General features: G+C 57.9%; 1 protein-coding gene across 1 annotated transcript; it reads left to right on the top strand.

The window, feature by feature from the left end:
- The first annotated feature begins 403 nt into the window (after positions 1–403).
- Positions 404–18020, top strand: LOC133348291 (adenosine receptor A2b-like). Its single transcript, XM_061561029.1, has 3 exons — positions 404–691; positions 882–1794; positions 14556–18020. Exons 2-3 carry the CDS (start codon positions 1403–1405, stop codon positions 15538–15540), a joined length of 1377 nt encoding a protein of 458 aa, XP_061417013.1. The 5' UTR covers positions 404–691; positions 882–1402; the 3' UTR covers positions 15541–18020.
- The last annotated feature ends 9379 nt before the right edge of the window (positions 18021–27399 follow it).

The raw sequence follows: 27399 nt of genomic DNA, 5'->3' as shown, positions 1-27399 counted from the left end.
CTGTTGCTTCAAGCTGTTGCTGTCACAGCAGCCGCTCGTGAGCACGCGGCGCAACAACAGCAGACTACAATCACTGTCACCACCGCAACAACAGCAGACTACAATCACTGTCACCACCGCAACAACAACACCACCAGCGGGCAATCGCAACGGCAGCCACCGCAGCCACAGCAGCGGCTGTGGTATGAGGACAGCCACGACATCGGTCTGGCACAACAGCCGCCGCCGCTGTCGCGCAGATAATTGGACGCGTTGAGCAGATTCGCGTGAAACCCACAGCCGCTGCTGGGCGAGCAGAGGCAGAGAGAGTGCAGGGGAGAGTGTGCAGGGGAGAGAGTGCGAGGGGAGAGTGTGCAGGGGAGAGTGCAGGGGAGAGAGTGCAGGGGAGAGTGTGCAGGGGAGAGAGTGCGAGGGGGAGAGCGCGACTGTTATTGGGAGAGAATTGAAAGTTCCGTAAGGAAATCGACTCCGTGGAGGGCGGAGGTAGCGAGCGAGGCGCGCGCCACCGCGGATTTTGCATCGAGCTGCGACATCGCCGCGGTCACGACAAGAACCACCACCACCGCCATCACCACCACCGCCACCACCTCCAACATCACTGTCACCATCAGCCACCACGACCGCCACCACCATCGCCGTCGTCGCCGCTGGCGATGCCTCTGCCCCTGCTGCTGTTGCTTCTGTGGTCGCGGTGAGTGACTGGCTGGAAGGGGCAGGATGGAGTGGGGGGGGCTGTGTGTGTGTTACTCGTGTTGCTGCTGCTGCATGTGATGATGATGATGTTGGTGATGATGATTATCCTGGTGGGCGGGGGCCGCAGGGGGCGCCGCGCGGCATGGCCCGGCCGCCCGCTAAGTGATCGGTTCCTGACTCGCCCGCAGACGCAGCCGGAGTCGAAGCCTCGGCGGTGAAGCGCGCTGGTGAGCGGCGCGCTGGTGAGGGGCGCGCTGGTGAGGGGCGCGCTGGTGAGCGGCGCGCTGGTGAGGGGCGCGCTGGTGAGGGGCGCGCTGGTGAGGGGCGCGCTGGTGAGGGGCGCGCTGGTGAGGAGCGTGGCGAGGGAGGCGGCGAGGAGGGGGCGAGGCGGAGCGGGCAGCTGCGCGCGATGTGATCGCCCCTCCGGCTCGTCCACGCAGCCGCCAGCGCTGTGAAGGCAGCGCTCGCATCGCCCCTGCGCCGTCACCACCGACCCCGCGCGCGACGCCGCCGGGAGAGGCGGGAGAGGAGGGGAGGCGGTCGGGGAGCCGAGGGAGCGAGAGAGAGCTGCGAGGGAAAGGCGGGAGACGTCTGTGAGCGTGGAAGACGGGGAGAGGTGTCTGGGCGAGTCCCGTCGAGGAGAGCGGTGGGGGGTGGGGGGACTCTGTGAGTCGCGGGAAGCGTTGGTCATGCGAGCCGGCCCGGCAGGATGCCTCTCTGTAACGCCACGGGCGCCCACCAGCAGCAGGAGCAGCAGGAGCAGCAGGAGGGCGACACGGCCCTGAACGCTGCCTACATCTGCCTGGAGGTGTTCATCGCTCTGCTCGCCGTGCTCGGCAACGTGCTCGTGTGCTGGGCTGTGTGGCTCAACACCAACTTGCGCAACGTCACCAACTACTTCCTCGTGTCGCTCGCCATCGCCGACATCGCCGTCGGCGTGCTGGGCATCCCGTTCGCCATCACGCTCAGCGTGGGCTTCACCACCGACTTCTACCTCTGCCTCTTCATCGCCTGCTTCGTGCTGGTGCTCACGCAGAGCTCCATCTTCAGCATGCTCGCCATCGCGCTCGACCGCTACCTGGCCGTGCGCATCCCGCTCAGGTGAGGCTCGCGCACGCCGGTGTGACGTCACAGCCATCGGCGTCGGCGTCGTCATCGTCGTAATTGTTATCATCTCGTTCGTGTTATACATCGAGCGCATGCATTCGCCGGGCGCTTGATGTCACAGTTTACATCACGGCGGCAGAGTAGAATGGCGCGCAAGGGTTGAGGACCGGGTGACATCGATAGAGGAATGCGCTCAGGGAACACGGCAGGGCGACAGGGGAGGGACGGGAAGGAGTGGAGGGGCGAGGGGAGGGAAGAGGAAGGGAATGGGCGATGGAGAAGACGTGAGGTTTCGAGAGAGGAAGGGATGGAGGTGAAGGAGGGGGACTGCTCAATGTACAGGGGCAGTGTTGAGTCTATGGGTAGCAGAGCTGAGTCTATATGCAGTGTTGAGTCTATGGGTAGCAGAGCTGAGTCTATGGGCAGTGTTGAGTCTATGGGTAGCAGTGCTGAGTCTATGGGCAGTGTTGAGTCTATGGGCAGTGTTGTGTCTAAGGGCAGTGTTGAGTCTATGGGTAGCAGTGTTGAGTCGACAGTGTGGTGTTGAGTCTATGGGTAGTGTTGAGTCTATGGGTAGAGCTGAGTCTATGGGTAGTAGAGCTGAGTCTATGGGCAGTGTTGAGTTTGTAGGCAGTGTTGAGTCTATGGATAGCAGTGCTGAGTTTATGGGCAATGCTGAGTCTATGGGCAGTGTTGAGTCTATGGGTAGCAGTGTTGAGTCTATGGGTAGCAGTGTTGAGTCTATGGGCAGTGTTGAGTCTATGGGTAGCAGTGCTGAGTGTATGGGTAGCAGTGTTGAGTCTATGGGTAGCAGTGTTGAGTCTATGGGCAGTGTTGAGTCTATGGGTAGCAGTGTTGAGTCTATGGGTAGCACTGCTGAGTCTATGGGCAGTGTTGAGTCTATGGGTAGCAGTGTTGAGTCTATGGGTAGCAGTGTTGAGTCTATGGGTAGCAGTGTTGAGTCTATGGGTAGCACTGTTGAGTCTATGGGTAGCAGTGTTGAGTCTATGGGTAGCAGTGTTGAGTCTATGGGTAGCAGTGTTGAGTCTATTTCTCTTTCTAAAATTTACCAGGCTCTCATAGGGCCATTCACTCTTTCTTTCCTCCGGCCGCTTCGGGGTGGATCTCCACACATCTCTCTGTGTGTATCTGTTTGTCAAATTTCACACTTAACTTCTAATTTTAGCAATCTTTGGAGATCGTAATTAACCAGGCTATGCGTTAACTGTCTGTTCGCCGACTCTCTGTGTTGCATTGTATTACATTTCCAAAAGATTTGCTAAATTTTGTTTTCTCAAACTATTTCTTTCTCTTAAATTTACCAGGCTATCATAGGGCCATTCGATCTTCTTTCCCTCGGTCGCGTCGGGGTGGATTCATTGACATGCTAATTTCTCTGCTCCAGCAGCTGCCCCAGCAGACCCACCTCTCTCTCTCTCTGCCCCCCCCCCCTCTCTCTTTATTGAAGGCCTGGACGCAGAGGCATTGCGTCTCTGTGTGTCTATGTTGTGTCTCTCTCTGTGTGTCTGTGTTGTCTCTCTCTGCTTGTGTGTCAGTCTGTGTGTCTCCGTGTCTGTTTTGTCTCTCTCTCAAATTTAGTTCTACCTGATGACGGTTGCGTGTGTTGCAATCGAAACGTCGTACTCTATTATTTAATTTATTTTCTTTCTACGTGACTTTACCCAAAGAACCAAAGAGTATGGGTAGCAGTGTTGAGTCTATGGGTAGCAGTGTTGAGTCTATGGGTAGCAGTGTTGAGTCTACTGGTAGCGTTGAGTCTGTGGGCAGTGTTGAGTTTGTGGGCAATGTTGAGTTTGTGGCTAGCAGTGCTGAGTCGTTGGCTAGCAGTGTTGAGTCTACTGGTAGCGTTGAGTCTGTGGGCCGTGTTGAGTCTATGGGTAGCAGTGTTGAGTCTATGGGTAATGTTGAGTTTATTGGTAGTGTTGAGTCTATGGGCAGTATTGAGTCTTTGGGCAGTGTTGAATCTATGGGTAGCAGTGTTGAGTCTATGGGTAGTGTGAGTCTATGGGCAGTGTTAAGTCTATGGGTAGCAGTGTTGAGTCTATGGGTAGCAGTGTTCAGTCTATGGGTAGCAGTGTTGAGTCTATGGGTAGCAGTGTTGAGTCTATGGGTAATGTTGATTTTTGGTAGTGTTGAGTCTATGGGCAGTATTGAGTCTTTGGGCAGTGTTGAGTCTATGGGTAGCAGTGTTGAGTCTATGGGTAGTGTTGAGTCTATGGGCAGTGTTAAGTCTATGGGTAGCAGTGTTGAGTCTATGGGTAGCAGTGTTCAGTCTATTGGTAGCAGTGTTGAGTCTATGGGTAATGTTGAGTTTATGGGTAGTGTTGAGTCTATGGGCAGTATTGAGTCTTTGGGCAGTGTTGAGTCTATGGGCAGTGTTAAGTCTATGGGTAGCAGTTTTGAGTCTATGGGTAGCAGTGTTGAGTCTATGGGTAGCAGTGATACTCAATGTACCGGGGAAGTTGATTCCAGTGGAGGGGTGCAAGGAGGGAGAAGGACCGAGCGCGGGGACTGGCACAGGCAGGAGGAGGCACACACAGAGAGGGGATTGGGAGCGAGGAGGACGAGAGGGACACGGCAGGAGGATGTTGTGGATTTCCTCTCCAACACGACCGGTAGTGCTGTACTAGTAACGAATTGGCACGTTCTGTTTACGTGACAAACCTTACTAGTTGACCGTGTCGGGTGGTAGCGAGTGTAACGACACCTTTATATTTACGCGAACTAACCCAAACAAACATCTATTATTGATGGAAGGAGATGGTTGACTTATTTGCCCATGAGAGCCACACTGAGTCGCAGGAGTCATTTCCAGGACGGTCCTCAGCCAATTCACGGCGAGCTCTTTATTTATGCAAGTGGAGAGGGAACCCGAGAAACCTCCCACGCCTTTGCGCGAGGAGGCAACAATGCTCCATCCCCGTACGGATGGAAACAGATGGCGATGAGTCCACTGGCGGTGCCGCCTTCTCCTGACAGAGCCAGGCGACGGCTCCCCGCGACGCGCAAGGGAAGCGAGGTTCACAACTCCGGTGCGGTGATCCACCAACCACCGCTGCTGGGTCACAGCAACCACGTGGACAGCCACCAGCGCCACCCGGCCTGGAGTGGGGCAGTGGGGGAGGGGCAGCGAAGGGGGGGGGGGCATGGGGTGAAGAGGGGGAGAGAGTGGGGGGCGTCTCACCCAGGGTGTGGGTGGCTCTCCAGCACAGCTGACTCCCAACCCTGGCACCAGGGCGCGTGCCAACCAGGCCACAACTCTGGTGTCACACCTGAGCTCTGACTGGGTGGAGAATCGAGTCATGGATCCCTTCCCCTTGTGCCCGAGCCGCGAAGCGCGGGGTCAAGGTTTGAGTCCCGCTTACGTGACCCCGGGCGCTGAGAGACGGCAGAGGGAGGAGGAGGCGAGGCCGTTGACTTGAAGCGCTCTGCTACCACGGCTGCGAGTGACTCGTTGTGTGAATACGACTCGTGGTGGTCTCGGGTTTCCACCGCGGGGGTAGAGTGGGGGGGGGGGCAGTGCAGGGGGGCTACCGACAAAATGGGATCCGGTGACAGGATCATCATCATCAGCAGCAACGTCATAATCACCAGTGGCGTAATCATCATCGTCGTCATGATCAACAGTATCAGCAGCAACAACAACAACAAAAGCATCATCATCATCATCAGCAGCAGCGACGGATCTCTTCATCACCACCGCCATCATCATCATCCTCATGGCGGCTCGCCGAAGCGAGTGCCGCACGACTCCGTGAGCACTGACGACTTGATGGGCGATCGCTAACGACCACCCCGCCCCTCAACCCCCCCCACCTCGACCCCACTACCAGCAGAGAATCTTTCTCATTTTTTTGGATGGCTGACGTTGATGGAGAGCAACAGCTGCAATGTTACATTGAGGTGCTTGATGAGCCGTGCCGAGATGATGGCTGCAGGAGGAGCGGCGTGTCTCTGCAGACGCCCGTCTTGGTGACTCGCACTGCGAGGCGGCGTCATTGACTCCGCGGCTCGAATGTGGGTGGTGACCACAGGCTCCGGCACACCGCCCGGAGACTTTCTCGTTTGCCATGTGGGCATCAACATCATTATCATCATCATCATCACCACAACCACCCCCATCATCATCACCCCCATCATTATCACCACAACCACCACCATCATCCAGTGTCCACGTCTGATTAGAGAGCAGAGCGAGTGGGTGCTGTGGGGTTCGTGTCGACACATCCTCATTGTGAATCAATCAAAAGTCGCCTCCGATCAACGAGCCCGGAACGCGCCCGGGCCTGTCCCCCATCTCGGAAGCTCAGCAGAGGCTGAGCATGGATAGCGCCTAGATGGGTGACCACCACCACTACCATCACTACCACCACCACCACCACCACTACTACCACCATCACTACAACCACAACTACTACCACCATCACTACAACCACAACTACTACCACCATCACTACAACCACTCACCACCACTACCATCACTACCATCACTACCACCACCACCACCACCACTACTACCATCACTACCACCACCACCACTACCATCACTACCACCACCACCACCACTACCATCACTACCACCACCACCACCACTACCATCACTACCACCACCACTACCACTACTACCACCATCACTACAACCACAACTACTACCACCATCACTACAACCACTCACCACCTCTACCATCACTACCACCACCACCACCACTACTACCACCATCACCACCACTACCATCACTACCACCATCACTACAACCACTCACCACCTCTACCATCACTACCACCACCACTACCACCACTACCACCACCACCACCACCACCACCACTACCATCACTACCACCACCACCATCACTACCACCACCACCACCACTACCATCACTACCACCACCACCATCACTACTACCACCATCACTACAACCACAACTACTACCACCATCACTACAACCACTCACCACCTCTACCATCACTACCACCACCACCACTACTACCACCATCACCACCACTACCATCACTACCACCATCACTACAACCACTCACCACCTCTACCATCACTACCACCACCACTACCACCACTACCACCACCACTACCACCACCACCACTACAACCACCACCACCACTACTACCATCACTACCACCACCACCACCACTACTACCACCATCACTACAACCACAACTACTACCACCATCACTACAACCACTCACCACCACTACCATCACTACCACCACCACCACCACTACTACCACCATCACTACAACCACAACTACTACCACCATCACTACAACCACTCACCACCTCTACCATCACTACCACCACCACTACCACCACTACCACCACCACTACCACCACCACCACTACAACCACCACCACCACTACTACCATCACTACCACCACCACCACCACCACTACTACCACCATCACTACAACCACAACTACTACCACCATCACTACAACCACTCACCACCACTACCATCACTACCACCACCACCACCACTACTACCACCATCACTACAACCACAACCACTACCACCATCACTACAACCACTCACCACCACTACCATCACTACCACCACCACCACCACTACTACCACCATCACTACAACCACAACTACTACCACCATCACTACAACCACTCACCACCACTACCATCACTACCACCACCACCACCACTACTACCACCATCACTACAACCACAACTACTACCACCATCACTACAACCACTCACCACCACTACCATCACTACCACCACCACCACCACTACTACCACCATCACTACAACCACAACTACTACCACCATCACTACAACCACTCACCACCAATACCACCACCACCACCAATACCACCACCACTACCACCACCACCACTACAACCACCACCACCACCACTACCCACGTGTGTGCGCTGCCACCTCTTCCAAGACGTCTCTCCAGCGTGAATCGCGCGAGTGGGGAGCTCCCGTCAGCAGCAGTGGCGAGAGAGAGCGACTGCAGCGCAGCGCCTCTACCTACTTCCTACATGATCCCCCTACTACCCCTCCCCCTACCCCTCCCCCTCCTCCTCCTCCTCTGCAGCAGCAGCAGCAGCGTTGGATCTCAGGCAGCGCATTCAGCATAGAGAGAGGGGGGTGTAGGGGGCCATGGGTGTCCTTATCTCCGCGCGCGGCTTTGGCTATCAGCGCCGATATCGCGAGGCCGCGCTATCTCAGAGGCTCGCTCGCTCCTTTGTGCGCTCGTCTCGCACCCGTTCATTGTCCTTCACACGCGCGCGACAACAGGTCGCGAACAGGTCGCGATCAGGTCGCGACCCGGCGTCTCCTACGTCGCGTGGCATCGTCGCGAATATTGGGGGGGGGGGGGGGCGGGGGTGGTCGGAGGCTCCGTGTGAAGCGGCGGAGCCGATCTCCGGATCGAGCCGAGCCGGCGACAAGAGACCACCTGAGTTCGACTCTCCTCGCGTCGCGGCCGACGGCAGTTGCTGATCCTGCGGCCCGTCGATCTCATGCACCCGCGCGGCTGTGTGAGCCGCATCCACGCCGCCACCTTTGTGTCTGCAGTGTGCATGTGCATATGCTGAGTGAGTCAGTGAGTCAGTGAGTGAGTGGGTGAATGCGTGAGCGAGTGAATGAGTGAGTGGATGATTGAGCGGATGAATGACCTTTCCATGTAAGCGGAGAAAATCCCACTGAGTGAGTAAATATCGGGAACATTTCCCTTCGTTCCTCGTGACGTCCTAGAGCCTGGACCAAGCAGTGGCGTTGCCTTTTTAATCACGGACCGACGCTCGGACCATGGATGGAGAGGGGTCAAGGGTTAGGGGTTCGGTTTCGGAGTTCGTTTTCAGGAGATCACGCTTCGCGGATAGGGCCGTAGCGTAGCGTGGTTGGCATGTGGCCTCCGGTGCAGTTGCACCGCCCCTGCACTCGATGTCTGTACCACGGGGTTCGGGTCGGTTTCAGGGTGAGCGTTCGGGCCTCGGGGTTAATCTGCTCCAGCCCCGTCTGCTGGAGGAGCCGTGCACAGCTGCTGATGTAACCGCCACTGCCCACCGCGCGGTGTGTGGTTTGGAGTTGCGGGGCTGCGCTCTTCACCAAATGTTCGTTATTGATCTGACTGATTTGGTTCGATGGACACGAGATGAATGAAGCGGTCTAGAGATGAGGGTTGGCGATGGCCAGCTGAGGACACCTGGAGGAATCGCGAGGGAGAGGTCGGGGGAGTCGCCGAGATTCTGCGAGAAAGAGAGAGAGTCTGTGCTTGGTCGTTCTCGGCTCGGCTGCGACCCTGCTCGTCTTCATCGCTCGAGAGCGATCCGCGGCAGGATCACGGAGCCGCGGTGTCAAAGGTCAAATCGTCTCCCGATGGCACGCGGGGTGCGCCTCCCTAGCCCAGCATCTCGGAGCCTGCGGTGATGACAACTCCACGCACGGGATGATTGCTCACTCGATATATTCCGGAACGCTGCGAGCTAGCCTGGCTTGGAGTTCAGATTATTGGCGTAAGGCACTGCCATTAGCCTACAAGGCCCGCCTATACACAGCACTCCTATTGGATTGTACCCCATATCCCCACAATGCTCTATGCACGAGTTGTATAGGAATAGAGGGCAAATGAAAACGAGGCGAAGTGGATGGATGAGTTTGGCTGCCAACAAAATTCCTCGAACTGCTCAACTCATAGAGAAGCCAAAGTCCTGCTCGGCTGTTTTGCAATATTTAACTGTGAGTGTCAACTGGCTTGCTTATTTATTTACTTATTCGATGGAGGCGGAGGGGGAGCAGGGGGGACCACAGTCGTGGAGCGGCTAGCGAACTCCACTCTGCGCCTGGGTTACCTCGGTTCGAGTCCCGGCCGCCGCGTGGTGAAGTATGGTCAAACAACCCACGTGACCGACACGGCGTGGAAGAGGCCTTTGCCCATGGGTGGATTGACAATTTCTGTCACTTATTAATTAGATCTGTCCGTCCCAGGTCTCCTTTGAGGGAGGAGTGTGGACTATGTGGATTCTCACCCGGTTGTACGGTTATAAGTAAAGGACTTTGACGATTTGACGGCAATCCGTGAGATCCACACTCCTGCCCACAGCCCTTTGCAAGACAACAATCGTGAACACAACGCCCTCTGGGCACCCACGGCAGACTCGCTGAGTTATTCTCAAGACTCCATCACAGGGGTGGGTCCAGCCTTGGGACATATGTCCGATTCCTTCTAGAATCGCGAACATACCGAGTGTCCCAGGATGCCCTGAGACTCGCTGATGCTGCCACGGTTGTTGCCCTGGGGCTCGTTGTTGTTGTGGTTGTTGTCGTGGTTGTTGGTGGTGGTGATGGATCCCTGTCGCCTAGTCCCGCGCTGTGCCGCGATGGTGCCCTCTTTCTCCTCTCTCTCTCTCCTCTCTCTCTTTTTTTAACCGGATCGTCTTTATTGTGGGCGGTGCAGCAGGAGACTGCTGCAGCAGCAGCAGCAGCAACAGGGGCCCGCTAGCCCCCGCCGCCCGCACACTCACACATCCCCCCCCCCGCTCAGTTCCTGTAGCCTCTGTGACCTCGAGCCCTCTCAAACGTACGGCCCTTGGAGCGCACGTCCACGGCTCTGTGTGCGAGTGCGGGACGCCGGGTGCCGGTCCAAAGTGGCGGTAGGCTTCACGGCCTTTCCCGGGACCAGACAGGAGCACGGCGTTCTGGCCACGGGCCGTCCTCTCTCTCTCTTCTCTCTCGCGTCTCTCGCGTGCTTTCGATGTCCTGTCTACCTTCATTTTATTACCAATTTGTTGAAAATAATCTTGAGATGCCATTGCATTTCGACGATATGTAACATTCTAGTCGCTCTTCCCTATCTATGTGTGTCGCGGCTCCGCACACAGATTCGCACCTGCGTCCAGTGTCACTGCGCCACGAATTCCAAAATCCGCGATGCGACTGGCAGCGCCAAGCGACACTTGGCAAGGGGTGCAGGAGTCGATCTCAGCCCGGGCGCTGGTGGCTGCGCCGCGCTTGGCCGCTGTGTCCCAGCGCTGTGGAGGCAGCCGCGAGGGTTGGTGGATCACCGCAGCGATGTCGTGAAACTCCCTCTTCCCGTCGGCGTCGAGGAGGTGCCGCACTCTGGCTTGCTCTGAAGAAGGAGGTGGAGCAATCGCCATCTGTTTCTATCCGTACGAGGACGGAGTGGTGATGCCTCCTCGCACAAGGCGTGGGTGTTCTACGCGTGCTCCGGGTTCCTCCCCACGTGAACAATAATAACAACAACAATCACGTTCATCATTAATTGGCTGATAACAGCTTAAGTAAAAATTCAATGTAGCCGCTGGACCGTCCTTAAAACTAGCCATACGACTCCGTATGGCCCTCCTGGATAAATCAATGAATATATTAATAATCTAAAGACGGGCATCTATCGAAACCAGACAAAATATATCTAAATAAACAGCCCTTGGTTAAATACGCACGGCGCGTATAACCTACTGTGAGCAAATAGTGGGATTCAAATATTAATAAAATACGTCGCGCTGAGCCCAGTAGAATCATCTCAAATATATGCACAGTGGCCTAATGCACTCACGGCTAATGATTGCCTTAATCATTAACTCTGCCCGCCACCCTCCCCCAGAGGGGGCTGCCGGACGAGGGGGAGGAGAGAGGCAGCGTGAGTCGAGGGATTTAGGAGGGTCAGGAGGATTTAACCCCCTAAGTCCGATGTCCCCTGTCGCTTGCGTCTTGTTCCCTGAGATCTGAGCCGGTCCCATCTGAGGTCCGCTCCCCAGACAGCCTCCCCCAACCCCCAGACCCCGTTCATTATTAGCCGAGGCGCTGTAATTGTGCTTCCTCCACGAGCCGCTCTCTTTGCACGAACGCAGACGCCTGCGTCGCTGGTGTCGCCGCCTCTTGCGCAATGACGCGGCCGCGCGAGACTGTTCCGAACAGCGACGAGAAGCTGCTACGAGCGCCAGAATGTTCCGCTCCGGACAAGGGCGTCTGTTCCGAACACGCTCGACTCGCGACGATTGGAATCGAATTGAAAACGCCGATCTGTTGTCGCCGTTCCGAGGAGGAGACACGTTCCGGACGCGCGGATGCGTTGAGCAACACGCGGGGTTTGTTCCCGATGTGCGTGTGGGAGGGGAGTTGTTCCGTGCAACTTTGCGGTTGAATCAACATGAAGTTGTTCCGCCAAAGTCACGAGTTCCGGACCAACGTATTCCGCTCCGCAAGATCAGCACCAGAGGCCGCACATCCCATGGTGGAGTGTTTGTGATTGTGTCGACGCGGGCAAGGGGGTGGTTTTGTGACCAAACTTCACACCACGCTGCTCAGTGCGAGTTGGTAGAGTTGGGGCAAAGCTGCCACCACGATCGCTTCCGATGCACGTGTATGCGTGTGTGTGCGTGTGTGTGTGCGTGTGTGTGTGCACGTGTGTGCATGTGTGTGCGCGCGCGTGTGTGTGCGTGTGTGCACGTGTGTGCGTGTGTGTGGGGGTGTGTGCGCGTGGGTGTGTTGCGTGTGTGCACGTGTGTGTGTTTGCGTGTGTGCGTGTGTGCACGTATGTGCACGTATGTGCACGTATGTGCATGTGTGCGTGTGCGTGTGTGTGCACGTATGTGCATGTGTGTGCATGTGTGTGTGAACGTGTGTGTGTGTGTGCGCGTGTGTGTGCACGTGTGTGCGCGTAACACGTGTGGTGCAATGGTTAGCGCGCTGCGCTGCGAACCCGCTATCACCAGTGACAAGTATCTGAACTGGTCCTGGGCCTCCCCTAGGTCGACTCAGCCTCAAACGAGTACCTGGTGCTGTGTGTAAACATCGCCACCAGAGGGACACATGTGGCGGGCCGTGGTGCTGGCCACCCACCCCCTCGTGTGCCGTGCCGGCCTTTATAGGTGCTCACTAACAGTTCTTTCCCCAGCAGGCTAAATGGGGGGGGGGGAGGTCTTTGTCTTTGTGTGTAACATGTTGGGAGAATGAGAGACGCTGGCAAACAGGCTGCGCGTGGTGGGTTAAATTGTGGGTATTCTCACCTCTTCCACGTGAAAGAGTAGGCCAAATACCCCTCCTAGAGAGGCTCTCGAGAGCTCCCTCTAGTCGGGGGCCCTTCCGCTAACAGTGGCACACGGGGACAATGCCAGGGCTGCACCTTGCACCCATCAGCGTAGAGGAAGCAAGGTGACCTTGACAAGGCAAAGTGACCTTGACAAGGCAAGGTGACCTTGAGATGGCAAGGTGACCTTGACAAGGCAAGGTGACCTTGAAGAATGACCTCTCGGCGATTCGTCTCCACCGCCAACTGCGATTGTGCTTCAGGGTAAATTCATGGCACCTCACGTTCATACATTTTTTGGATTAACCTATCCCCGTCATAGTAACGTAACATTGGCGCGCTGGCTCAAAACAGCCAATTGAGAACCTCCCTCTGGACTTGACTCACAGCGAGAGACGGAGACCCGCGGCGCAGCGACCCGCGACTTGATGGCCCCGCGGCCCCCGCGGCCCCCCCCCCGCGGCCTCGCATCGTCCGGCACGACGGACGCGCTAATTCGGGCACTGGAGGGGAATTCATTGAGACTCGGCAACAACCACAACCACCACCACCACTGCCCTCCAGTGTCTCTCATTGCAGCGCTGCGCTCAGCCACTTCTTCTTCTGTCACTCCCATGCCGTGATAGGGCCCCCCCGTGCCGTGACGGGTCCCCCCCCCAAGGGGTGTGAGCTGACGCGCGCTCCCCGCCAGGGGTGATCCACATTCCTCTGCCCCCCCCCACTAAGCGGAGAGTCCCCGGCCCTGCTGATAGAGGCGCCCGAGGGCCACGCTTCGCCTCGATATCAACCCATGGGTGTCGGCCTGAAGCACCCGTGACGGGCAGCCCTCGACTCCCTCCCTCCCACCTCGCCCCCCCCCCCCGTCAATCCCCCGTCACCCCTCTCATTCCTCCCTCCCTCTGCGACCCGCAGCAACGCCGCGTGTCACCTGTCAAGTGCGTGCAGGAGCCCCACTGCACTAATGACACCGCCATATTTCTCAATCCACTGCTGGATGAAGCACCCCCCCTCCCCCCCACACACGTTACATATCATACACTCATTGCGGGGGGGGGGGGTCGTTTGACCATACTTCACCACACCAGTGAGTGCGGGTTTGTGAAAGGGGGGCAGCATCGCCGCCGCTGTGAACCGCGTCCCTTGACCCCCAGCGGTTTCGTAGAAGACAATTTTTTTCACGGACCGGGGGGGGGGAGGGGGTTCATCATTGGGTCTTTCCCCCTTTTCAAAGAAGCTCTTCAGCGACGTTTGTTTTTAACTCATTGTGGCTACTAGGGGTTAGAGCTTGTGTTTGTGTGTTACTCATTGTGGCTATTAGGGGTTAGCAGCTTGTGGACTCACCAACACTGTGACTGAGACGAGTGCGCAGTGCGGGAAAGAGGCGCGGACGGAAGTGGTGAATACTTAAACAATGGGGGGGGGGGGGGCACGCGCGGACTCACGGCTCTCACCTCGTGCTGCTGCTGGGGACCGCTGCCTTCACCCACACACACATCCCATCACACACCGCGCGTGCTTCTCCAGGAAGCCTCAGCGACACTGCGGCTTGCGCAGTCGGCTCCTGCTGACAACGCGAGCCCTAACTATGGAGGAGGATGGGGGGGGGGTCCTCTTGACCCCCCCGTGGTATGGGAGGGGGGGGCAACCCACCACCCCCGCGTCCCGCACCCCCTCTGACCCCGTGCCCGTTGCGTTACCGCCCCGCAGGTACAACAGCATGGTGACGGAGAAGCGCGCCAATGGCGTCATCGCGCTGTGCTGGGTGCTGTCCATCGTCATCGGACTCTTCCCGCTGCTGGGCTGGAACAACCTGAGCGAGCTCAAGAAGAAATGCAGCGTCGTCGTCAGCAACATCAGCAGCAGCAGTAACGGCAGCAGCAGCGGCAGCAGCAGCAACGGCAGCGGCGGTGTCTCCGGCGATGCGAGCTGCGCGGACTTCCGCTGCGACGCGGCGTCGGAGGCGGCGTGCGCGCCGCACGCGCTGCTGTGCCGCTGCAACGTGGTGGGCTGCCTCTTCGAGAACGTGGTGGACATGGGCTACATGGTCTACTTCAACTTCTTCGGCTGCGTGCTGGCGCCGCTCGTCGTTATGCTGTGCATCTACGCCAACATCTTCATGGTGGCGCGGCGGCAACTGCGGCGCATCGAGCAGAAGAGCGGCGGCTCGGACTCGTCGCGGAGCTACTGGCAGAAGGAGGTTCACGCGGCTAAGTCGCTCTCCATCATCGTGGGGCTGTTCGCCATCTCGTGGCTGCCCCTGCACGCGCTCAACACCCTCGGGCTGCTGTCGCGGGTCAGCAAGCCGCCGCTGTGGCTCATGTACAGCGCCATCGTGCTCTCGCACTTCAACTCGGCCGTGAACCCGTTCATCTACGCGTACCGCCTGCGCGAGTTCCGGCTCACGTTCCGCAGGATCCTGCGGCGCAAGGAGAACTGCGCGCGGCGCGGGAGCGGCTCGGCCATCACGCGCACCGCGAGCACGCTGAGCGCGGCGAGCAGCGTGAACCGGAACGGACACCACCATCACCACCACCATCACCACCACCATCAGCAGCAGCATCAACATCATCAGCACTATCAGCATCATCACCCCCACCATAACGAGCAGCAGCAGCAGCTGGATCATGAGCATCACCAGCAACAGGCGTCAGGGTGGGCTCCTGCCGAAGGCATGGCAATGCTGCCATCATGACAGGGATGTAGGGGGGGGGAGGGGGTCCACGCGGCCCCCCGCTACGCCCCCGCGAAGCGCCGTGGTCACCAACCTGTGCACGTGCTGCGCGCACGAAGCGCGGCGTCACTTGCGGGGCGGACTGAGCTGGAGTCAACTTCTGGCTGAGGCTCGTGGCTCTCTCACTTGCGGCTGACTTGTTCCTGGCGCCAGGAGTTTTGAGTTACACATCTGCACTGCTATTGATAAAGACGATGGAGATGATGTTGATGATAGTTGTAGAGCGGAGGGAAGGCCTGATGAATAGGGCTCTCATATGGGGGAACACGCGGCCGCTCCGACGATTGGGATTCGGTCGGTGGCGAGAGAGGCAGCGATATCACGAGAATAAAGAATTAAAAAGCAGGACCGGGCACGGATTGTCTGCGGAACGCGAGCAGAGGAGTTCCTCCGCTCCGCGTGCAGTCTCCACCACTCAGGGACTAAGTGCGCATCCCCCGCGGAGAGGGGGTCTCTGCGGAGGTCGCTCGGGATATGAACGGAGCTGTTCCGAACGGTTGAAACTGTCGGGAACGGAACGAGAAGGCACCGGGGGCGACCCCCCAAGGTGTCCGTCTCACCCGTCGACTAGACGGGGCAGCAGGGGCTACGAGACGGGTCCATAGTCACTCTGTGCTGCACCTGTGCATGGTGCGCCTCACCTGCGCTCTTCACCTGCACACTCCTCGTTTGTACGCACGTTAAACTTCTTTCGCACCGCACGTCGCCAGCCGTGCTCGTCACACTCCTGAGACGCACAGTGTGGGGGGGCTCCTGCACAGGGGTGGTCCCGGTGCTGCTGCGCTCAAATTCCGGGCCCCCTCCTCCCCATCGCGCCCCCCCCCCTCCCCACTTCCGTGCAGCTACCGCCGGTGCCTCGGCCACCCCCACCCCCTCCCCAACCCAGCGACTGATAATGATGGAATGCAGCCGTGGACGTCAGAGTGAAATGGTTCGACTCCCAGTGCCGTGAGGTCGGTTCTGTCCGCGCTCGCTGCTGTGGAGTGCCGAGGTGCCGCGAGGGGGGGGGGGCGACAACTTGTAACGAGTCTGAAGCTCTGCGATCGGTTTTCGGGTTTGTACTGCCGTGCGTTGTTCGGCATGATGTCCGACGTTTCGCTCTACCACGTGCTTGGTGGTAACTCCAGTGCAGTTCCGGACGAGCTCCCCCACCCAGCGCGTGGAGCGAAACGTCGGACGCGTCGAAGAGCTCCTCTTCGGCGCAATCGCGAGAACCTCGGCGTGGCTGGCGGCGTCCGCGAGCAGCGCGGTCGCGGTCTCGAGCGAGGAGCTGAAGCCGGAGGGGCCTCGACCGCGTCGATATTCAAATTCGCCTCGTTGGGGTTTCCCCCCAGCCCAGCCCCCGCCGCAGCCGCACGATTCAGACGGGATTAGTCATTGCGCTCGTATTTAATATTCCCATTTTCCCCCGACATTGGCGCCCTGGCTGCCTTCTTACGCACTCACGCGCGCACACGCGCGCACGCCTGCATGCACACGCACCCCTGTACGCACACACACGCGCGCACTCACTCACGCACGCACGCACGCGTGCGCACACAATATAAAGGCAAACATCCCCCGTATAGCCTTTAACAGATTGTCGTGTCAAGCGCTGTTAGCTTAGCAGCACCTATGACGACCGGCACTGCACACTAGGGAGTAGGTGGCCAGCACCTCGCATGAGGGGCCGCCTTTGTCTCCACAGTGCTGATGTTTAGACATCGCACCAGGTACTCGTTTGAGGCTGAGTCAACCTAGGGGAGGCTCGAAACTGGTTCAGATTATCGTCACTGGTGTTGGCCGTGAGCAGGAATAGAGCTCGGTCGCCGGGTTCGTAGTTCGGTGCGCTAACCACTGCGCCACCGCTCCGACATTCGTCATTTAGTGACGGTGACATCACCACGGGACAGACCCAGGTGCCATGGGTTGACTGATTGAGATTACTGGGAGATGGACAACCTACGCTCCCCACTGTGTCAACTCGCTGCGTTTTATCCGTCCGGCGCTCCGCTCGTTGTTGTGAGCGTCACTCTGCCGTTGTTGTGGGAGGGCGATTGGCCATTAGTGTCCTTCACGAACCTCGTCCGCAAAGGCTTATCTTGAGACCGCTGGTACCAGTCATTAGCAAGTCCATAATATACACACTGGTACGTACACACACACACCTACACAAGTGCACACAGTGAACACTGACATGCACGCCTACGCATTGGCAATAATATAAATACTGTACTCAAACCGGCACCCATCAACCAACAAACGCACGCTCTACACATGCGAACACACAGACACACCTACACACAATCGCACACACGCACACACACACACACGCACACACACGCGCACACACACGCGCACACACTCACACGCACACACACACGCACACACACGCACATACACGCACACACACGCACACACACTCACACGCACGCACATACACGTAACTCTGATCAAATGCAAGGGAGTCAAGCGAGGGGCGTCGGATATGGGGGGCGCTGTAGGGGGGGGAGGGGGTGGAAGTCACTGGGTCACGTTTTACGCATTTTCCGGAGCTCCTTACGAGAGCAGAAAAAAAACGCGAGCTCAGCAGTGTCGATGCGGGTAACACGTGCGTGTGTACGTGCGCGTGCACGTGTGTACATCCGTGTGTGTGCGTGTGTACGTGCGCGTGTGTACATCCGTGTGTGTACGTGCGCGTGTACGTGCGTGTGGTTGGGAGCGGCGGCGCAGTGGTTAGTGCTATGAATCCGGCGACCGGAGAATGATTCCCGCTCACAACCAATACCAGTGGCGAATATCTGAACCCGGTCCTGGGCATTCCCTAGGTCGACTCAACATTAACCTGGTGCGACGTTTAAAACATCGACGCTGGAGAGACAAAGGCGGCCGGACGTGGTGCTAGGCACACCACCCCACTTGTGTGCCGTGCCGGCTTTTATAGGTGCTCGCTAACAGCACTTGCCCCAACAGTCTGTTAAGGCTTTACGGGGGACATTTGTTTTCGTTGTGCACGTGTATGCGTGCGCGCGCACGTGCGAATAAGCGATGGTCAATTTGGGTCCCGCGCTGCGCCTACGATCCCGGTGGCCTAAGTTCAATCCCCAGCCGGGCACATCACAGTTGACGCGCGTGACACCTACCATATCTCCTAAATCGACTCAGCCTTAAATTAGTAGCACCAGGTGCCATGTGTATGTGTGTGTGAACGTCAGCACTCGGGAGACAAAGGCGGCCGGGCGTGGTCCTGGCCGCGCCACCGACTCGTCCGCCGATGCGGCCTTAATAGGTGCTCGCTAACAGCGCTTGCCCCAGCAGTCTGCGAGGCTACTCGGGGGTGGGGCTCTATGAGTGTAGATACACGTGCGCCTGCACCACCAGCCAGTGCACTGCACGGCAGGGCTCTTGTGGGCGACTCCAGGTGACTGCGTGAGGCCCAGACCGCGACCCACATCTGGATCGGCGATGGGGGCGGGTCACAGGGGTGGTCCACTCGCTCACCAGACTACAGCCTTAACGCTACCACTAACCCACGAGCCACCCAGCCAACAGTACCAAGACGCCTACCCCAGGGGGAAGGGGACCTTTTTCTGCCAAGGGCTATTTGGATATTTATAACATCATTCGCGGTCCATATAAAATTATCAACTTAAAAATTAGCCTGTTATATTTGGTCAAACATTTAATAACTCACCCCTAATGTGATGGCTGGAACTGCTTCTCTTTGGTGAGGCGTGTGATGTTAGCTGGTATTGATGATGTTGCTACTCGCAACTGATTTTCCAGGTTTGCTCCTAGATTTATTGAATTTCGAGTCCCGCCTGCGGTTGCCTTGGCAGGGCCACACCAAATGATTTCGCGGGCCTCATACGGCCCGCGGGCCGGACGTTCCCCACCCCTGGCCTACCCCCACCCGGGGGATCCCTTCCCACCCGTGGTTGTCAGCTCGCGGGGTCGCGGCGCCCCCTCTGAGCGCGCGGTCCCTGTTCAGGGCCCAGCAGCGCCGCCCGGGATCCGCGCTCCTGGATCCCGGGCTCCTGGATCCCGGGCTCCTGGATCCCGGGCTCCTGGATCCCGGGCTCCTGGATCCCGGGCTCCTGGATCCCGGGCTCCTGGATCCCGGGCTCCTGGATCCCGGGCTCCTGGATCCCGGGCTCCTGGATCCCGGGCTCCTGGATCCCGGGCTCCTGGATCCCGGGCTCCTGGATCCCGGGCTCCAGGACTTCCGGACCTCAACTCGCTGCGGCCTCGAGCCAGGGATCCTCGTCAAAGTGTTTTTTTTTATTTTATCACTGTCGTTATTAATGTGGGGTTTAGCAAAAATATTCATGTAATATATAAGTTATATAACAGGGGTTCTACAGTCAGCGTGGGTGTTTCATCACTCCGGGCTTGGCGATTACATCCATGCACTGCCCCTTCACTCCCCCCTCTCCCACGCGCCCCCCTCTCTCCCACGCGCCCCCCCCCCCCCACGCGCCCCCCCCCCCCCCACGGTTGAGAGAAGTTATCACACTCGCAGCCCTGCACCCACCCTTGTACCCTCATCCACTCCGTCGCGCGTCACCTGACAAGCTCGCTCGTGAAGAGCCCTGCTTACTCTTCACCTGCGAGAATCGACGAAGAGCAATGAGCGAGAGAGAGAGAGACGATGGGCGAGGAGGCTCGCGCTGCGTTCCCACGGAGAATTGAAGTCAAACTCGAGCCGTGCCAGACTGCTCTTAGAACGGTGGCCTCTGATTTTCCATGCCCCCTTCCCCATCCCCCCGCCCCCTTCCTTTCTCTCCGGAGGGTTGCGATAGTCAAGAAACAGAACAACCCTCACGCCTGCTTGGGCTCACGACAGCCAGCCCAAGTTCCACGTGGGGTTATGGTCGAGCGGCATGCACCTCTCGCGTCGGGGTTGCACTGCCCAGGTAAAGCGTGCCAACACGGCTCGGGTACAGCTCGCTCGAACCGGGTTCGTCTCGGAACGGCCCGGCTCGGGTGGAAGTGTCCGTGGGAACGCAGCAGCGGCAGAACGTGCGGGCAGCATCGTCACCGTTGCGTGAGTGTCACTTGTCGCTGTTCAGCCTCTGTAAGCGTTAATCATCGCTCACGCGCGCCGCCTCGCAATCCACCGCCTCCACAAACGGCGGCCGCGTCCCTCCAGTCCGGGTTTTTGTTTATTTGCCTCGCGCAGCGCCGCCTCCCACGACGGCCACTGCCGTTGCGAGTGGGGCCGGCGGAGGGCTGAGCAAAATCCCGGTGCGGATCGATACGGGACCCGGAGCCCACCGAACCCGGGTCTTGTGAATGCCATTGTGGGGGTGGAGGGGTAGGGGTGTAGATAATAGGGGGGGCGGGGTAGGGGGCGTGTAGGTAGGGTGGGGGGACACGATTGTTTTAATTTGTCAATGAACGGCGCACGTGGTTTGATTCCTAACACCAGACGGCTGTGTCAAGTGCGGTTTTATGCCGTGGCTGTCCGCTTCTTCACGCGTTCACAAACAAAGTCACAGCGGGCGTTATTTATTTATTTTCCCGTGGTCTCGCTCCGGACTTTGTTTTTCTATTTTCCCGATCGAGGCGCGAGTGGAGCCACGTGTTGGCAGTCACTCCCCAATTGCTCCTCACCTGTGTGCTACCTGTCCAGTCAGACTCCCCTCCTCCTCCTCCTCGCTCACCTGTTACCTGTCCCCGGCCTGTGTGGTGCGACATGTGATGAGGAGTGCCACACGTGATGAGTGCCACACGTGACGGGTGCGACATGTGACGAGTGCGACATGTGACGAGTGCGACATGTGATGAGTACGACGAGATGTACCGTCCCGACCCTCAGGGCGAGCTCGCACCAATAAAACGTGTCCACTCTCCTGGCCCCGCGTCCGCGTCTCTCTCGAGGTCTCCGCGCGGGTGTCTCTCTGCGCCTGCAGATGGATGGAGATGGGCAACAAGTCGTTCGCAGACCCCTTTGTCAATCCACTGCTGGATGAAACACCTCCCACGCACGCCGTGCATGTCGTGGGGGATGTTTGACCTACTTCGCCGCTATGGTCAGTGCGGGTTGAAGGTTGGGGGGGGGGGGTCTCAAGACCGATTCCGATATCACTGGCCACGAATACACCGACCTGAGGTCGCCGCATTCGTAGGCGCAGAGCGGCAGCACCACTGCGCCACCGCTCCCGCCGTTATCTCACGCGCATACCTGTGCTCACCTGTGCCGTGACGTCACGTGCACACCTGTGCCCCCCCCCTCACGCCACTCACCTGTGTCGTAACGTCACGTGAACACCTGGCCCACCTTCCCACCACTCACCTGTGCCGTGACGTCACGCACAGTCCTGCCGGGAGTCGGGCACCCTGGGTAATGGGCGCTCAGCTGTGGAACATAACTGGGGGGAGGGGGGGGTGTTGACGGTGGCGGCAATCGCCCCGCCACTGGCGAATGAGAGGTTGCGAAATGAACGCGAAACTTGAGGGAGGCTCAACTCCAGCGCTGCGAGCCGCCCATGGAGGCTGGCAGCGCTGAGCCGCCCCCACGGTGGCCGAGCGGCGCGAGGGGCAGACGGAGACCGTTGCGGGGCTCGATTTGTGATGTCGAGAAGAGTGAGGCGAGAGCGTTGCGTGGGACTCGAGTCGGTGGCTGTGCGCCTGGACGACCATCCATGGTGAGAACGCGAGTGGGTGAACACGACACACAGTGGAAGGTGAACACACAGTGGAAGGTGAACACACGTGGAAGGTGAGCACACGTGGAAGGTGAACACACGTGGAAGGTGAGCACACGTGGAAGGTGAACACACGTGGAAGGTGAACACACAGTGGAAGGTGAACACACGTGGAAGGTGAACACACGTGGAAGGTGAGCACACGTGGAAGGTGAACACACGTGGAGCAGGAAACATGACTTAGTGAACACCACCACCACCGAGGGCGAATAGAGCTGGGTTGTTCCAACGACACAGAACCGTGTACACCGCACACCGTCTCTGTGCATGATGCAAACAACCATCAGCAGTTCCTGAAGAACTGCGTCGTGGTGTCATCTCCGTGTCTTCTGTGACCAGCAGATGAATGCGAGCAAATGTGACCGGCTGGCAGCAGCAGCAGCCGTGACGCAACGATAGACAACTGGTGGAGCCGGTTTCGTTATAATTAGGACTCATCAGCGCGGCATGGTCGCCATTTGTCACCACTGCAAAGTCTGATTCTGCCTTGCTGTTCGGAACCTAATGCCGACGTTACGTGCAATGGCCCTTTTACAGGAGGACGGCTGTAAAAGGCAACGCTACGAATTAATTACGTTCGGAGAAAAAAAAATCGGGATTTTTTTTTCAGGACGAACTCGCATATTCGAGTCTGCGATGTACGAACGTGAATCGTCGTCGTGCTAACGATAGTGGCGTCACGTGATTGCGCGCGTGCCATCAAAAGCGCGAGCCGCGACGCCTGCGGATCAATTCGAAAAGGCGAACACAGATTTGGAACCCGTGCGAAACGTCGCGTCGGCTCTCGGCGGGGTTCTCAGTCAGGTGAAGGTAGCGGTGGTGTTGTCTGCTTGTACCCGCAACACACATGTCCACCACCCGGTGAGCGCCGATGGGCTCGCTACGGTACCGGCGAGGGTTGCTGTGCTCGTGCACCGCGGTCAACAACGCTGCCTCTCTGTGATTGGCGGCAGGGGCCGTCAGTCAGGTGAGCGCCACAGCACGTGGGACGCACACAACCTCTGTGGGTCGTCGTGATGGCGAATCAACTGCCGGCGCAGCTTGCGTCGTTTTGCATTCGAGCAACAATCGTTTGTGAGTTGGACGGGTATACTCGTGCGTACGGCCTGCGAGTTTTCAAGTTTCATTTATTGGGGGTAGCCCTGTGAGCCATGCGGCTCTTGAGTCGGGTGCAACCGCAACAAACAGAATAAGAACAGAGAACATCTTAAAGCGACGACGCGCAACAGAAACATCCTGGAGAAACCAGCAAATCTTCCAGAAAAAACCCACCGTATTACAACGATGTGTGCAAAAATCCCAGTGTGATGCAATTCAAACAATAACAACCATAAGACAATTTAGATTAAAATTATCAGGCCAACTCCGCACTTCCGCAAGAAACATGGCTTAACCGTATGTTTTAGAAATCACCAAAATAAAGCTATAAAAACAATGTAACAACAGTAATCATAGGAACTGTGATTCAAATTTAATAATAAACACACAACCCGCGCCCTCCTCGCGAAGGGGGCGACAGTGGCTACGTTGTTGTTGTTGTCGTTGTTGTAATTTTAGGGATTCGTCCATCGAGGGTGCAGTGATGGGAGCCGAAAGCACAAATGAGACACAGCGCGTGACCCATTCCGTACAATCACAGACGGTTATAATTATCAGCCAGACACAATCCCCTTGTCAACCACCGCAGCACAATTGGGAGTTCGTGGTCGATAAACATGGAATCAATCCGGCATCGGCAAGCAGCAGGTGTCTGAACCTAAACTAACGTGATCGAATTAATGTTGATGATAATAATAATTGGAGTCCCATGGCCACTCAATGGGGTTGTGCTTGCGACGCTTCGTTGAGACTGAGCGGCCGCTTGCTCCTCCAGTGAACCCGGTCCTATGTATGATGATGAACTTCTTTCGCGCCGTACGCAACCAACCGTGCTAATCGGAGGTGCGGTGGGGAGAGTCGATCGCGTGGCCTCCTCTCGCAACGTTACCCGCTCTAAACCAGCGGGACATGGTGGTGCTCAGGGCCTCGTGTTTACGATACAAGCACGCACGAGGCAATGGACGAGAATCAGAAATGTTCCAATGCCAGCGAGTTGAGGTCTCCCACTTGTAATGAGCGTGGGTCACAGAGGGAGTGATCCAATGAATTGACGAGTGAATGGGTGAGAGGGTGAATGGATGGATGAATGGGTGAGCGACTGAGTGAATTATTGAATGAGTGAGTGGGAGATGACTGAGAGTGATTGAAGTAATAGACGAGTGGAGAGAGTGAGTGGATGAAGAGGTGAGTGGCTGAGTGAATGGATGAATAGATGAGTGAGTGGGTATGTATGTTGAACTTCTTTCGCACCGTACGTAACCAACCGTGCTAATCGGAGGTGCCGGACGTAGCCAACCGTGCGCGGGAGATGACAGTGCGAGCGAGTGAGCGACCACCCGAGGGAGATTATGAATGCGCGACAGAGAGTGAATGAGTGCGTGTCTGTGCGTGCGAGCGCGTGCGTCGCACCGCGAGGATGAATTTCCTCGCGGTGACCTCAACTCTTCCACCCCGGCGCGAGCCGCGAGGGTTATTTGTTCAAACCGTGGGCGATAGAGTGTCCAAACAAACAGAGGCGCGACTGGGATCGCCTCCTCGCCAGCTTCGGCCCAGCGCCGGGGCCGCGTCTGGGAGATAATTGGGGGCCGTTTATCTGGAGCAGCCCCCCCCCCAGCCCCCAGCCCCCTCCCAGCCCCCCCACCGACACGCGACCTGCGCTCCCTATCGGCCCGCAGCGCGCGCGCTCTGCCTGCCTGCCGAGCCGCACGTACGCGAGGACAATGCGAGGATGTGGCCGAGGCTTCGCGAAAGCACGCGCACACAACAAAGACAAAGATCCCCCGTGTAGCCTTGAGAGACGGTTGGGGCAAGTGGTGTTAGCGAGCAGCACCTATGAAGGCCGGCACGGCACACGCCGGTGGTTTGGCAGCACCACGCCCGGCCGCCTTTGTCACCCGAGTTACACGCTGCACCAGGTACTCATTTGAGGCTGAGTCGATCTCGGGGAGGCTCAGGAGCGATTCAGATAATCGTCACTGATGTTGGCCGTAAACGGGAATCGAACTCGGGTCGCCGGGTTCGTAGCGCAGGGTAGCGCTACCCGTTGCACTACCGCCCCCACACAATACCCACAACGTGATCTCACACACAATACACACAACGTGATCACACACACACAATACACACAGTGATCTTACACACACGGCAATCATTGACTAATATTCCAGCCCCGGCAATGCCCTTCCCTGGCTGTGGGGCAAAGAGCAGGGGGGGGGGGCTGCCCGGGGTTCACGCGACCGTGGGGGGGGGGCAGCTGCAGCAGCAGCGATTGTGTTCAAGGGAAGAGGTGGGGGGGGGGGGTGCAGGGAGGGGGGGTTTAGAGCTCTTCACGAATCGTGGCGCTGGGTGCTGGGGGTCTTTAAACTGAGCGCACTTCCCCCCCCCCCCCCGGTGACACTGCGCGTGTGACAGCAACATCTGGCCTGCTGTGTCGCCTCTAGGTCGACTCAACCTAAAATGAGTGCGACTGTGTGACTGTCAGCGCGAGGGATAGTGAGGCGGCGTGGTGAAGTAGCCCCCCTGCCGCCCTCGTCCCCAACAGGCGCTCGCGAACGCCACAACAGACGTGGCGGGCACGACGACGCGCCGCCTGTGAAGCAGCGGCATTGCATGGTGTGAACACGCCTATCAAAAGCGCTTCATAGCTCGTCGGATTCCTCCGTGACAAATGAAAGATTCCGATTCTGGCATGGGGACGGTGCACGCACCACGGCGGCGAGGCCGTGGCGCTAGAGGCCAGGGTTGTTGGATCACGTAGAGATTTTAGAAACTCCCAAACACGGCTGATCTGCGAGGTGGCCGCCCCACCAGAGCACTGCGTTGCAAGCGGGCGAGTGTGTGTTCGTGAACCCGTCTGTGCGGACCGCCGAGCGACATCCTCGTGTGTGCGTGGTGCACGGTTTCCTCCGGAGTTCCCCGATTTCCTCGGTTTTTTTTGTTCCCCAAAAATGTTTCAAATTCCCAAACATCTCAAAGTACACCGGCAGAGCCCATTCTGAAAATAAACTCTTGAGATTCGAATGAGTCAGAACAAATATTAGGTTAATAGCTATTATTAAACTGCGGCGTGGCGTCGGCTCGCCGCTCGGCAATGGAGGCGAAGCGATGAGTGGGATGGGTGGTTGGGACGCCACGGGCGGGGTGGAGTGTCAGGAGCGGCAGACTCGCGAGGGGCCCGTGCGGGCCAAGTGGAAGCCGCCGTCTTGACGAGGCGCGGGTCGGCGTTGGGAGTCAGGGGGAGTCGGCGTGGTGGGGAGTTCACGGCGCGTCACGGAGAGTTGTCGGGAGGCTGCAGGGCGTGAGAAGGGGAGGCTGGTGGGGAGGGTGCAGGGCGCGCGGGTGAGTGAGCGGTCGTGAGTCTGCCGGAGGGGAGGGATGGCGAGTGGCAGGGATCTCGCAGGGCGTGCGGTGAAGTGGGGGAGGGCAGGCAGGGAGTGGGAGTCGGACTCCTGGTGGGCCCTCTCGCACGAGACGCCGTCGCATCACACAGCGGCGCGCCCTCAGGGGCGGTGAGCGGGTGGTGGTGGGTGGTGGTGGTGGTGGTATGTGGTGGGGTGGTGGTATGTGGTGGGGTGGTTGTGGTGGTGGGTGGTGGTGGGTGGTATGTGGTGGGGTGGTGGTGGTGGGTGGTGGTGGTATGTGGGGTGGTGGTGGTGGTGGTGTGTGGGGTGGTGGTGGGGTGGTGGTGCTAGTGGTGGTGGGTGGTGTGTAGGGTGGTGGTGTGTGTGGTGGTGGGTGGTGGTGGGTGGTGGTGGGTGGTTTATTTTTTTACAGTTTTCATTTATTTGGTATAGTCCTGTGAGCCATTCGGCTCTTGAATCGGGTACAACTGCAACAAAGAAACAAAAACATGAACAAGAAAACATCTTAAATTGACTATGCGCAAACACAAAAATCCAGGAAAAAACTGCAAAGTCTTCCAGAATAAGCACCGTACACCAACGCTGTGTGCAACAATCCCAGTGGGGTGGTGTTTGGTGGTGGAGGTGTATGGTGGTGGTGTGTGTGGTGGTGAGGTATTGGTGGTGTATGT

This window comes from Lethenteron reissneri, chromosome 27, assembly GCF_015708825.2.
Source record: "Lethenteron reissneri isolate LAM-NWPU_2019-01 chromosome 27, ASM1570882v1, whole genome shotgun sequence".
Lineage (NCBI taxonomy): Eukaryota > Metazoa > Chordata > Hyperoartia > Petromyzontiformes > Petromyzontidae > Lethenteron > Lethenteron reissneri.
The sequence above is the reverse complement of the archived record's forward strand: the minus strand, read 5'-3'. Positions and strand labels throughout refer to the sequence as shown.

What these genes read in the sequence shown, in the direction of transcription:
- LOC133348291 (XM_061561029.1), top strand. Translation starts at nt 1,403, where the DNA reads ATGCCTCTCTGTAACGCCACGGGCGCCCACCAGCAGCAGGAGCAGCAG. An exon ending in GCCGTGCGCATCCCGCTCAG is followed by an intron (nt 1,795 to 14,555) that starts GTGAGGCTCGCG and finishes ACCGCCCCGCAG; the next exon opens with GTACAACAGCATGGTGACGG.